We start from the raw sequence: 15,077 nt of genomic DNA, 5'->3' as shown, positions 1-15,077 counted from the left end.
TTCTGTAGACATGATATAAATAGAGATAGATACAGAAAGAATTCTTTTTCTGAACCATTTGAGAGTCATTTGAACAAGCTGAAAACATCTGGCAATATTCATCAAACTTACTGAAAATTTATAATCGCTGATTCAAAATTCTCAAAATCATACAATTAATTCTGTAATGCCACTTATTATAAGGAAACACAGATATGAACTTTTAATTAGAAGAATGTTCATCACAGCAGTGTTTATCATATTGAAAAACTGGAAATGGCTTACGTACCCAACAGTAAGAGTTTGGTTGAGCAAATTTAACAGCACTATATGCTACTTCCAAGTGTCCCCCTGTTTGCCACACATCATTGGCCTCTGTAGCCATTAGGATAAAACTCAAAGCTTTTAATATGTGTACCCCTGTTGACTGCACCTCTCCTGTCCTTCCTTGAACTAGTAAGACCCTTGGTCTTGACTAAGATGCCTTCAGAGAAAGTGATCACCCAGGAAACCCTCAACCTCACATGACCTCGAGGAACATGGGTTTCATCATTACGCCTCTCCAGCTCTCCCTGCGTTAAGGATCAAACCAGGGACCACGGACAAGGAGACTCCGTCCACCCTCGGGTCACAGGCACTGCTTCCTAACAGCTTAGGAAACAGGTAATTAAAACACTAATGAAAATGCCGGGGATGTTTGGGACTGTCTGCTCAATGGAAGAGCGAACTAAGGAATATAATCAGAATCCTACCAGGTTTTCAACAGATAACCTATTCTAATATCAAATAAAGAGTTAGTTTCTTAAAATTATTCATATTCATGAGAGTTCTTAGGAGAAGAAGAATGTCAGCAATATTCTTAGTAACATCAACTGGAAAACAGATTCTCCTGGCTCCAAAGGCAAGCTTCCAAAAGCTGTGTATCATTTCTAGCCAGTACGTTCACCTTCCTTACCAAGAACAGTGAAAACAAATATAATATTACATAATTTCCAAAGGAAATCATTTTACTTTGATATCCCAGATTCAAAAATTCTCAAGTAAAAACAAACATGAAATTTCAAATAGGGAGCACTGGGGATGATCATATTTCTTACACAAACACTTGGATGGAAAATTGTAGAATCTGCTATAACACATATCAAAGGAGGGAACATTAACTATAAAATATGCCTCATAAGTATTACAAACATTTCATTAAACGGACAAATTCTGAGAATCAAGAAGTAAACACTCCAAAGCACAATATTTATTTACAAGGCGACATAGTTTGTACTGAAGACATTCTTTGCTGGTGAGAAAGGGCTTACAAATGAAGAAGAAAAATGCAACATTCTTAATTGAATCATCTGTTTCTTTCACAGAGTGTACAAGATGCCACACAAAAACTTGTTTTATTTAGTTTATTAATATGATCCCAACAGATTCAGTTTAAGGAATGAGGAGGCAACGCAAAACAAGATTTGGCTGAACCATACAAAGAGAACCAAAAGAGTGACGAGATTTTCAATGGGTAACAATTTCATTATTGAAACTTAGTTTATTAACGAATATAAAAATAAACCTGCAACAGCAACTGTGACTCAAATTGAGCCATTATGCAGTACATGTGACACCCAAAGCAGTTAGTGGGGTGCTGGGTGCTCCCCACATGCCCCTCGGCTGGCTCACACCATCTGGCCTTTGCCCTGGAACCTCCTAAAGGACCCCTCACGGCATGGCTTGTGGCCAGCCACACTTTCTCCTCAGCCCACCATCAGTCAGGCACCATTTCTATTTTGCACACCTCTTTCTTTTTAGATAGTGACAGACCTCAAGAAAAAACTCACCTGGCCAGTGCTGAGCAGGGAAGGGGCGAAAGAGTACTTCGACATGGGTTTGGGGTGGTTAGGGAGTAGCAACAGGCTTGACAAATGAAGAGACTGGAATAGGCATCATCAGAAAGCCCTTAGGTAAGGGGTCGAGGCTAAGTCACAGTAAAGGGCAGAGCCAGATAACACTGAAAAACTGCAAGGACCATTGTTACACCTGGGAAGACACATCCAAAGAACAATAAAGAGAAAAAACTGGAATGGAGAGTACATCTTTTTACACTCTTTAAGGTGAAAACATTTTAAAAGAGGAATACAGAAGGCAAATAAAAAATTTTAAAGTGAAATGGCTACAATGAGTGTTTAAATAAAGAGGAAAACAGAAGGAAATGAAGAACTCTTTTACTTCCACTGATTTTTGTCCAAATTTTTATAAAGCTTATATTAGGTCGGGCTGGTTTTGCTTTATTGGTGATCAACACATTTCATTGGACGCTTCTGAGGAGAAGAGAGCCTGGGGTGGCGCTCAGGGAGGCAGGGCGTGTGTGAAAATCAAGTCTCTGTTCTCGCCATGCTCACTCTTCACGCCCCAAGTGTCTTTAACCTGAATGTTAAATGACAGGTTTGGATCACAGAAAACATGGTCACCAAGCCCTACAGAAGTAGGACCACAGGCATGTGCTGCCCGGCGAGCTCCCAAGTACCGCGAGGCACAGGAGCAGCTTGAGAGAGAAATTCCTGGGCACAGAAGAAGAGGTTCCACACACCAAAGGTTCTGCCTTATATGGTCTTTCTATATCCGGAGGTAAAGCTGTCATCCCTTGAATCTGAAAATAGAAGAGCAGACAATGCCGATGAGAGCATGACGGGACAGCAGGACCGAGCCACACCTGCTCAGCCCCCGCACTTCTGCAGGGAAAAAGGGGTGTCAGAGGCAGGGTGGTGGCTGAAGTTGTCCGTTTTGGGGGAGAACTGTAGGGATGCCGAGGGAAGTGGAGAAGAGAGCCAGGCACGCCTCTGGAAAAGAAGAGATACACAGCCGGCTCCCTTGTGTTTTGAAGCTTTCATTCTATCTAATTCCTGCTTCATCTCAACTTTAGTTTTAGAATACATTTCCCTCTTCCAAGGGAATGGAATGATGAGTTTTTGGTCAACCAAACTAATCACTGAAGAAATAATCAGACATATTAAAAGACACTGAACCTTTGGACTTACATCCATAAGTTCATTTGTCTGTTCCTTAGATTTTACCTGTCATGGAATCAGTAAAATGTGGCATCTGGTTTCCCCAGAGGTTGAAACAAAGTAGGGCTTACCGACCACTCTGCATTGTCTGTCTTGGAGCATCTCACATTCACCGGCAGGCTAAGGACAAGCTTATTGAAGGAGAGACCTTCCTTTTTAGTCCATTTAAATTTATTCATTGCATCCATGAAAGAAAGGTTTTTATACTGCTTGGGGCTTTTGATAATGAAAGGCCAAGTCCTGAATTTAAAATAACCACAATTAGTCATATTCAGAACAGAAGTGTTACATGTTTCCATGTACTGTTCATCATTTTAAAGAGACGTCACACTTTTTCGTTTTTACGCACACAGATAACCGAAAGCAAAGCGCTGATGAACTATCTCATCAGCAGTTACTAGAAGAAAAACATACCAAATAGGGACTCTTTTTAAAAAAAGAAATTCCTTGTTTTGGTAGCAGATGGGTATTACTTTTAGACAAATAATTTTGGCTCAGAAAGCTTCCCCAGAACCTCACTTACTTGTTTTGGCTCTAGTTAATAATACAATTGGCAAGCATTCTGCTCTGAAGAGTGTAAGCTAATGGTGTGACGAAGGAATATGCAGGTTCCCCAAAGGCGATGGAAATTCCATCTCCGTACAGCTGAAAAGGCTGACCCCTGCTGGCTGCCCAAGTGACAATAAATACAAAGATTTGAAACTGAACAAGCGTGTTAAACATTTTACTGAGAAAAAATACTCTGTAGAGGATATGCTCTGCTTCCACTAGCCACTCTAAGTAAACTCAGGTTAATATGAGGATCTTTATATTCTTCATTCCTAAGTTTCTTTGTCCTTTAATTAAAGTCAATACATCTTTGTTGAGTTTTAAATGTGTTATTTTGTACAGAGACCTTAAAGTTAAGTACCATAAAGATCAGTGAGCATCACACCACATTGAACATATCTAGCAATGACATAAAATCTATCTCATGATATTAAACATGTTGTGAAGACTTGGTAGAAATACAATCCAGAATTAGTATGAAATAGAAACTTGACATGAAGCAAGTTTACTTGACATGTAAACTTAACATGTTTACGTACAGTGTCCTTTTAAATACATTAAAAGGGACAGGTAGGTTTTATTAAAATACTTTTTTATTTTTACAAAATACTTTTCAAATCAAATAATAAAAATAAAATTCACTTTTCAAAAAGATTAGGTGTCTGTCTTGAAAAAAGAATCAGCGACATAGCTAGGAGAACGCTGAGGGGACAGTGACATCCTCAGCCTGTAATGACCTAAAATACCACCAGGTGGCACTAGATTCCCTACTAAAGCGCTGAGTGGTGTAAATCCTCTGGATTTTCTGTAGCCTTGCTGGTAAGAATGAATAGTATATTGCTGCACATAGATGAAATCTTTAAAAGCTTTGCTGCTAGATTAAATCAGTAAACTAGTACTTCTTTGAGATTCCACAAAATAAAGTGAAAGAAGAGATATAAACACATTTGTTAATTTACTATAAATATGTGGAAAAGACAGTAGAAAAGGGCAAACCCATTGGTCCACTGAAGACAACATGCCTGAGGCAGAGCGACCTGAGGATGTGATTATCAACCTCTCTGAGATGGCAACTTGTCCCATTCCATTTCTACTTTATTTAGCCCCCTACTCTATAATAACATCTCACCAGCAAACTTGCTTCTCGTTATCTCTAACCTTTCTAGCCTATCCTACAACTGATAACCCTTGGAGAAAAAAGAAGAGGAGAAATCCTGAAAAAGTGAATTGTTATCCTGAGTATTTTTCCTTATAAGGCTAAATTTTAAACAAGAAACAGGTAACCTTGAAGTAGCAAGTTCTTTGGCTATCACTAGGACTGGGAATTAGTTAGGAATATTAGGAATCTTCTAGAAATTAAAATGGTTACATTTCTAGACATCCAGGCAGTGTGTAAATGTCTACCCAAATACACATATAAATAAAAGGACATTATTTATATAGCACTGTAGTTGATAAAAATAAATCACATTAAGATTATGATTAATATTGATGAGTAGTTTTCCTTTGTAAATTTAATGTATTTGATAAGTGATTTAAAAATATATATAAAAATGGAACAAATTTAGACTATCCAAAATGATTTTGGGAAAAGAAAAACATACCAAAGTTTGGGGACTTAAATGTTTTTATCTCAAGACTTACTACAACAATCAAGTGTGGTATTACTATAGTAAGGCTACACATGTACAGAAATGAAACAGAATTCAGAGTCCAGAACTAGTCAATATATGATCAAAAGATTTTCAACAAACCATCTAAGGTAATTCAATAGGAAAAAAGTTGTATTTTTCATCAAGTGGTTCTTCAACAACTTGATACCCATATGGAAAACAATAACTGTCACTGTTTACTTCATACCACATACCAAAATTTATTCAAAATGGTTCATCAACATAAATATAAAAACTAAAACTGTAAACCTTTTAGGCAATAAAAAAAAATCAGGAGAAAATCTTCACAACTTTGAGTAGGCAAGATTTCTTAAATGGGATATCCAGTGATTCCACCAAAACAAACCAAAAATGATAAAATGGACTTCAAGAAATACAATAAAGGAAATGAAAATTAAGCCACATTCCTGGAGAAATTATTTGTAAAAATGTATCTGACAAAGGACTTACATGTGAAGAATGAAGAACTTTTTAAAAATATGAAGAACTCTTAAGGGTCAATAAGAAAACAGGTAACCCAATTAAACAATGGACAAAATTCCAACTAAAAAGAAACATACATAAATGATGAATAAGCATGTGAGAAATGACTCAACATTGGTAGACATAAACGAAATGGAAAATAAACCACAATGAAACCACTGCATTTACATTCAAATAGATCAGAATTAAAATTTTGAAAATACAAAACATTAGGAAAAAATGCTAAACCATAAGAGGTTTTATACATTACCAGTGAGAATATAAAAAGGTAACCATTTTGGAGAACATTTTGAGAGTCTTATGAAGTAAACATAAACAATGCAAAATCCAGTGATTCCACCAGTAGGTATTAACCCAGAATATTGAAAACATATGTCTGTACGAAGACTAATGCAAAATGTAGTTCATAGCTGCCTTCATCATAATAGCCAGAAACTGGAAACAATGCAGATGTCTTTCAACAGGTGAATTAGTAAATGAAATTTGGTGTATCCACACAAGGGACTACTCCTCAGCAATATGAGGGAAGGGAGTGCTGACACATGCTTCTGCATAGATAATCTCAGAAACATTCTGGATCAAGGAAGCCAGGCACAAAAGAGTACATACTGGATGATCCCATTTTCATAAAATCTAGAGTAGATTAAACTAATATAGTCATGCAGCAAATTCATGGTTTCCTGGGGCTTTGCATGGGAGGTGGGATTGTCTCCTGTTATGCATATCGGAACTTTGGGGAGTGATGGAAATGTTCTACTTTCATTTGTTTGGGAATTAAATATGTATACACATCTGAGAAAACTTTCTAATGATATCCTTAAAATAGGTGCATTTTATTCTACGTAAGTTCTATCTCAAAGAATCTGACTTTAAAAAATAAATAATAAAACAGGAGCATATCAACAAACCAATGAAAAAAGACATAACATAATGTCATAAACTTCACAATCTAATTACTAAAGAAGAAAGCCAGGAAATCTAAACTAACAAGGTTAAACTCCTAATCCTCTTGAGATTCTCTAAGTAAATGAATTTGGGGAAGTACACATCAAATTGAATCTTCCTGATCGAAGAAAAACCTCAAAGACTGGAAGAGATTTGACAGCATGATATATAAGGCCTGGAACCTTCCTCTGGGGAAAGGGCTTCAGCCCCAACCACTTAGAAAATTTCCTCAAATAGATTCTTAATCAAATCAGAGGAAGGGGTAATCGATGTGTTGTAATATAGAATATACCACTTCTATGCCCATAGCCTTTTACCCTCAAAATAGAGGAAATTATATACATAAATATACCACTCAAACTTCAAACTGTGGTGTGAGAGAAAGAAAGCTGCTCTAAGATTTGCTTAGAAGGAAGTCAAGAATTCACCTACATTTTATCAGAGTGAAATAACTTTTAGACAGAAGTGGCTCAGCTTAAGTTAAAAAAGGCATAATACCTGGCAAACATAGAGTGAAAAGAAAATTGTATCATATTTCATGCAAAGAGAGAAAAAAACTGACTTTAGCAGAGAATATAAACCAGTTATACTGGAGAGAAATCCCACAAGTGTTTCTTGCTATAAGTTTATTTGACAAGAACTTTAATTCAATTAAATAAGAACTCAAATACAAAATAATAAAACAACAGAATGAGATAAAAAAGGGAGGTAACAGACCAATGGAAATAAATTTAAGCAAAACAAATTTAGCATCAAAGAAATTAGAAAAAGAAACAAGCAGAAGAACACTTCTGAAAAATTATAAAACAGTTGAAAAAAAAACACCAAATAGATAAGGAAAAATATTTGTAGATACAATACAAGAAAATCTGAAATGAAAAAAAGGGAATCATGTACTGAAAGAACACCTTGTGTTTCAGTAAATTGTTTTGACTGAGATGCTCAACACTAAAATATGTTCAAGTTAATTTATGAACTTTTGATAGAGGAAGAAAGCCCACATCATTCAAAGAGACCACCCCAGAGGAGATAAAAAAGATATTGCTCTAAAATATTATATCTAGCCAACGCTGTCCAAATATAAATGCACAAATTCTAAAACGTAAAAGAACTCAGAGCATAAGGCACTTGGAAGCCCTTCTTGATAAACCAACTTGAAGATAAAATCCTGTACAGTCCCATTACTTAGATTCTTTATAGTAAGCATATGTGATTTTTACACATTATAAACATAAAGTGATTTTCTGCAAAGAAACAGAAATGTCTCTCTCGATTCCTTTTTAGAAAGAGCACAGATAACACAGGAGCTTTCCATCAAATGAATCAAATGAAAGAACTCAAATGTAAAAATCATAGAAAGGTGAGGGATTATCACTGAACCTATTTAAATATAAAAGTTGCATTAACTATTGTGGGAACTTGGTTTCAGAAGTAAATGCGAAAGTTAAAAATTGTGAAAATATAAAAATTATAAATAATAAATATCGGGAGGTAGGGAAAAGGGAAGTGGGAGAAAATACAAATATATAAATGTCCTCATCTTTTATATTCTAAAATTGAAATAAGTAGTTAAAAAAATTGTGCAACATCTTTTATGATCTATATTCTCAACAATTGAGAATCTATCAAAATATTATATTTTGTGGCTATGAACAGCAACAACATTTATTTGAGGTTCAACAACTGTTCAGTTTTAGTTTGATTTCTTTTTCTTCTCATAAAATAAAATTTAACATTTTTGTTTAAAGCAGTGCACAAATTATAATCTTTGTAACAACAATCTATTCCTCTTTATATCAATACCTATACAGAAATGTGTCTGGAATAACATTCAATTAATGTTAGCATTGTTTATTTCTAACAGAATTTGAGGTAATTGTCATCTTTTTAAAACCTTTTTCTGCATTTCCTAGACTCTGTAATAAGCATGTGTGATTTGTACACATTATAGAATGATTTTCTACAAGGAAACAGAAACACCTCTCTTGATTCTTTTTTAGAAATAGAACAAATAACACAGGAACTTTCCATCACATAAATCTCCCTAGAACGGCATAGAAGGTGTTGACATGTGGTGCAGCAGTGAATACAAAATGTATCTATACTCATGATCTATTCTGTTATCTGATCTTTGTGAATTTTTTGTTTTTCCCTAAGCCTTGCCAGGTCTGTAGGAGGCAGAGAAAAATCATATTCCCCCGAACAGACAAATCCTGAGACAGGATACAGTTGTCTATTTTTCTACCAACTCATCCTCTAGTCCTAGGATTGCTACAGAATGTTTAAAATAAAACAGGGCACCAAACCAATCATGATATTAAAAGCACAGAATAGCATATTTTGTTGTATGTTATATGATATTCCTTTTTAGAACTATGTTCTGAAACCAAATTAGCAGTATTTTTTTAAGCAAAACAGAGAACAAGCCCACAAACCATTTCTGTCTTTCTGATCTTTTAGCCAGGACCTTGTTGGTTAGATCCTCAATAACAGTTATGTCACTGGGATGATGAACTGGGCTTGTAAGTCTGATTTAAAGTTTAAACATGTGTTTTATAACACTGGTTCTTTTTTCACTCATATTTTTGAAGGATAAATAAGTGTAACCATGTCGTTAAATGGTTTTATACGGGTAATGACATCACAAAACTGGCCTTGTTTTGTGAAGCAATTCTCCCTGTCTTTCTAAGTAATGAAAAACTCAACTTCAGTATTTCCTGGGAAAGACCAAAGGTGTGGATGCTGACAGAGGTTGCTGGGACATGTGAGCAGAGTATTTTCAGATGCTTCACACAAATTGAACACAAAAGCAAATAATTGAGCCATAGAATGCATTTTGAATCATCATTTTATAAATACATAGCTTTTACTATCTGTTTTCAACATTCCCTCAAATTAACCCAGTTATGAAAAGTTTCTAGTCAATATGTAAAAAATATTCTAAGGGAAAAAGAGGCTAATGAAGTCTTAGTAAAGGACAATATATCAATATTTAAAGACAAGACTATATTTTGTCTATATCCTAGTGTTTTTAGAATGACATTTTATGTATAATTTTGATATTAAATTTTTTGCATATGCAATTATTTATTTTGAATAAAGAGGCAGATTAACTATCTATCTATCTATATCTATCTATATCAGAGACCCCATTTATTATGTACCATATAATGTTGAATAGTTTCTTAATCTCTGTTTCTGTTTCCTCCTCTATAAAACTGGGATTGCAACTCCTGCTCTACCTATTGGAATCATGTAAAAATTCAATGAAATCATGCATGTGAAAATACTTCATGAGCTACACATTACTTTACACAAATATTGTTATTTTTATTTTAACAAAATAAAATAGGCTTCTGGTGGTCATTGGGTTTTCTGGATAGGAACTCAGTAGAACATATCTATGAATAGTATGTTTAATTTAAAATGAAGAATTTATAATCCCTGTAATATTTCAGAGCAAAAAAAATAGATCATTATTATATTCTCTTTCAGCATCTGCTTTTTATCACATTCTTATTGTTTTTTTACTCTCTCCTTAAATGTGCCCCCTCAAAAATGTATCTTTTGCCTAATTATATCAGCTTCTTTCATTTCGGAAAGTCATAATCATTAGAAAATACTTCCTTTATTAAAACAAAATCTAAGTTCCAAAATTCCCACCAGCTACCATAATTCTTCTCTGTGGTATTACTAAGAATGGATAAAAATCCTTTTTCCACATCAACCTTAATATATCCAAAAATGAGTTTTCAATTTTGTCTTCAAACACATTTCCCTAAACCATTCTTCACACATCACCAGTTTTCCTTGCTCTTCTTTTTCCCTCAGTATTTCCCTATATGCAATCAGTCAACAAGTCCAATGAGTGTGCTACCTTTGAAAGGTAACCTGGATGTTACCATTTCTCATCAACTCTACTGCCACAACCTTGGTCCAAGATGCCCTTCCCTCTTGACTGGACGATCATAATAGTTTTTTGGGTGGTATTATTCTTTCCATCTTGTCCTCCTGGAGTCCTTTCTCAGTACAGTAGCCAAACAGAGTTTTTTTTTAATACCCTATATGGCTTCTCTTTGCACTTAAAACCTAAAGTCCTTATATTGCCTGTAAAGTCCTAAATGACCTGGTCCCACTTGCTGTCAGACCTCCTCACTTATCCTCTACGATATTTCACTCTGTTCCAGCCAAACTCACCTTCTTGCTATTCTTTGAACACGCTAGCTGCTCACCCATTGCAGGGTCATTACACTGGCCCCTCTCTCCGCAGAAAGCACACCTGCATATTTTTCCATGGTCAGCACATCACTTATGTCTCTGCTCAAACATCACCACCTGCCGTGGATTGAATATTTGAGTCTCCCCAAAATTTATATGTTGATATCCTAACACCCATGGTGATGTTATTAGGAGATGGGACTTTGGGGAGTTGAAAAGTTCATGAACAAGGCCTCATGAATGGGATGGTGTCCTTATGAAGGTGGCTTGAGAAAGGTCCCTAGTCCCCTCTGCCGTGTGAGGTCACTGTGACAAGATAGCCCTGTGTGTGAGGAGGCAGGTCCTCACCAGCCAGTGGATCTGCCAGCACCTTAAGCTTGGACTCCCCAGTGTGTGTATAAGCTGCCCGTCTATGGTATTTACATTACAGCAGCCTGGGCAGACTAAGACACCTCCCCAGAGAGGCTGGTACCACACTATCAACAACAGTCACACACTCCCTCATTGTGTCGATTATTTTCATAACATTTACTAATACCTGAAATTTTAAGTTTATATTGTTTCTTTATTATCTCTTCTTCATTCTATAATTTAATCTCAAGAGGGAAGGAATAATATTGATGTGTTTATTACTTTATCTTAGATAGTATCTATGCTATGCAATTGTGCAGAAGGTTCATGCAGAAGGCCTGAGGGTGTCATCCTTGGGAATGCCTGTTTGGAAGGCTCACTTTTGACTGGCAGCAGGAAACTTAACTAGTAAACAATTTCCAATATTGTTATAAAACTTTTTTTGAATGATAAGAGTGACGCATTGTGCCTAGACTGTACAACGATGCAGGTTATACTGGACATCTGATTTCCTTCTGAGAATCCGTAGTTTTGGTACTTACTAGGCAGATGGCATCTATGTGATCAGCCCCTAATAAAAACTCTGGGTACTGAGTTTCTAATGAGCTCCTTCAGTTGACAACATGTCATACATTCTGTCAGAATCTGATGCTGGTGGAATTAAGCAAATTTTTTGTGACTTTACTGGGAGACCCCTCTCAGAAGCTTGTAACTGGTTTTGTCTGGTTTTGTCCTACGTGCCTTTTCTTTTTGTTCATTTTGCTTTGTGTTCTCTCACTGTAATAAATGTTAGCCATGAGTACAATTATTTGTTGAATCCTTTAGGTTTTCCTAGAAAATCACTGAACCAACAGAGATTGGTTCTAGGAACCTTGGACATAGCAACCAAGGAGTTTGCCTGATCTCCCCACTTGAAAATTATCACATAGAATGGCACATAAAGCATTCCTAGCATGGAATTCCTAACATTCTGAAGAATATTATCCCTACCAGGAAATCCATTCACTACTTACGTGACTGGTCTGTAGATCTCCTTAACACCAATGAACTGAAGTTGTTCCATAATGTCTGGAATACTTGCACATCGAGTAAGATTGATTCTTGGATAATAAAGAAGGTATGAGAGACACATTTCATTCCTGGTGCTTAATCCTCCCTGAAAATGAAGGTATTTTATTTAGAAAAGTATATATTCCACCAGCTCTCACACTTAGAGAAACCACCAATGTTATACCATTCTTCAAATACGGAAAAATAAGAAATCTTAAAACTGAAAAATAATAATCTAAATGGCAATTTGGTTTTAAATTCGGTTTTAATTTTGGTTTAAATTTGGTTTGAATTTGGTTTTAAATTTTTAAAAAGGTAGTGATACATTTAAAAATTAAAATAATTATTTCCATCTCTTTAAAAGTTGTCTTTGTTACATAACCTAATAATAAGCTCCTTAAACTTCTGTTTATATGATGTAAACTTCTCCCACAGTGAACATCTCAGAGGATTGGGGATGTTCAGTTTGGTTAACATTATACCAATCAGTCAGTTTGGTGGAATCTCTGCCTGGTTGTACTGAGATTTCTATAATCTTGTTGTCCTGTGTATAAACATCAGTTGTATACACAGAGGTGACAGATTTTATATTCTGAATCTAGGCAGTAAATTATCCACTAAAATTTTTAGAAGATAAAATATCCTCAGAAGAAAGATTCTAGAATTGCTACAACATATTACCTATAATGCTCAATTTCCAACCAGAAGTTATTAAACATGAAAAGAAACAGGAAACTATGGTCTGTAATTAGGAAAAAATAAATACATTAGAAACTGATTGTGAGAGGATACAGATGCTGGATTTACCAAAAATTTAATAGCAGATATAAATATGTTTAAAAAGTTAAAGAAAGATGCTAAGTAATTAAAGGCTAATACATTCATAATGAGTGAACAAATAAGGGATGACATCAGAGAATGGAAAAGAAAAAAGAACCAAATAGAAATTCTCAAGTTAAAAGGTATATTTTGAATTGAATAAATATTTGAATCATTGAATAAAAAGTTCACAAGATGAGCTCAATAGTACAGTTGAGATGGCAGAGGAAAGAATCAGTGAAATTGAAGACAGATGAATAGAAATTGTTCAAAACAAAAACAGAGAATAAAAAAAGATGAAAGAAAGTGAAAATATCTCAGAGATCTGTGGAACAATATTAAATGTTCCAACATACATTTAATTGAAGCTTCAGAATGAGATGGAAAAGAGGAAAGGGTAGAAAAAATATTTGAAAGAACAATGGCTGAAGTCTTCCCAAATGTAGTGAAAAGCAAACTTACAGAACCAAGAAGCTCAACAAATTCCAAACAAATATAAAGAGAGCTACATCATAGTCATTCTGCTGAGAGCAAAAGATAAGGAGAAAATCTTCACAGCAGCAAGAGGAAAATGACATCACATATCAGGGAAACAATAAGACAGTTGGCATTTGACATTTCATCATAAATGACAGGAGTAACAAAAAGATATTGGAATTACATATTCAAGTGCTACAGGAAAAAAGAAATTAACCAAGAATTCTATATCCAGCAAAATACCTAGCATACAAAAATGAAGGTGGAAAAGTTAGCAAAGTAGTGGCTAACATGCAATGATTTTACAAATTGCAAAATATAATGTCTTGCACTTGATGGGCAAGGCAGGACTGGTCAAAGGAGAAGCTGATCTGTATAAATGGGGTTGCAACTGACACCTCAGTAAATATATTTAATGTCTTCTTGGGCTGGAATGGCTATTCAGAGTTGTACCAAAGTGTAGGAAGCTGAGCATTTGTACCCTCACATCGGCCAGTCATTGGCTTTGGGTGCCCCAGTGAAGGGAGTGTGTTTCCTGATGCCAAGAATAATGCCCAGCAAGGGACACAGTTGTGAGTTCTCATGATCTGATATTTTCAGTGACTGGGGTTTAGCTATGTTGTCTCTGAAGAGGTTGGGTATCCAGGCAGAGTGTTATAATATGCACAGAAATAATAATTTATTACATCTGTGATGAAATATTTCATGCAAACAAGATTATATAAAAAGACATGAGAAAAATAATGCCAACATCAGTGTACGAACTACTATCTGTGTGCTCATCTCCAACTCTCTTCTTTCTCCCCATAACCAGAGATGATGATTACTTAATATTCTGTTTATCATTTCTACTGATTTTATCACATTTTACATTCAGTTTGTTGAAGTATCTATCCCTAAACAATATACTGTTTCATTTTGGATGCTCTTGAACTTTAGATGCATGATATCATACTACATAGTCTTCTGCAAACTGGCTCGGAGTGGCACTTCCTGAGAGAAGGCTCTGATGCTTTCTCCTGTCCAGTAATTTGCTTCTAAGACATGCGCAGAATAAGAGCTCAGCATTGCTGTACAAAGGTGTTCTATACATATTCACTCTATCTCCCAGGGACAAGTATACTGTGAAGAGGCCTTCTGACTAGCCTCAGGGGAAGTGGCAGAACAAGTCGCATTCTGCACAACAATGGAAGCAGGACAGTTTGGCATTTGGTTCAATAGACCAAAAGTAGGCAGCACAGGAGGCCTCTTTCAAGTAAGTTGTTTTTTAAAGGCTAGTGAAGCTGAACTTCAAACCTGTCCTGGAAAGCGCTACTCTGAGCATTAGCTCTAACTTGCTGATCTCAACATTATGTTCTTCAGATACATTCACATTAATGTAAGTGGCTTTAGTTCATGTATTGTCACAACAATATACTATTCATATATTATACGGACATATCATAATGTATTTATTTGGTTTCCTTTTGATGATAGT

At 35.5% G+C, this 15,077-nt stretch overlaps 1 protein-coding gene across 1 annotated transcript in view; it reads right to left on the bottom strand.

Annotated features, from left to right (window-relative positions):
- Nucleotides 1-1,208: 1,208 nt before the first annotated feature.
- MOXD1 (monooxygenase DBH like 1) overlaps nucleotides 1,209-15,077 on the bottom strand; it is a 92,823-nt gene continuing 78,954 nt past the window's right edge. The window contains exons 10-12 of the mRNA XM_036903775.2: nucleotides 12,268-12,410; nucleotides 3,107-3,275; nucleotides 1,209-2,617 (exon numbers count right to left, since the gene is read on the bottom strand). Of these exons, the coding sequence (XP_036759670.2) occupies nucleotides 2,435-2,617; nucleotides 3,107-3,275; nucleotides 12,268-12,410 (495 nt within the window). The 3' untranslated portion in view covers nucleotides 1,209-2,434. The remainder of the gene's footprint in view (nucleotides 2,618-3,106; nucleotides 3,276-12,267; nucleotides 12,411-15,077) is intronic.

This window comes from Manis pentadactyla, chromosome 12 (assembly GCF_030020395.1).
Source record: "Manis pentadactyla isolate mManPen7 chromosome 12, mManPen7.hap1, whole genome shotgun sequence".
Lineage (NCBI taxonomy): Eukaryota > Metazoa > Chordata > Mammalia > Pholidota > Manidae > Manis > Manis pentadactyla.
Note: the sequence above shows the minus strand (reverse complement) of the source record. Positions and strands in the feature narration are given on the sequence as shown.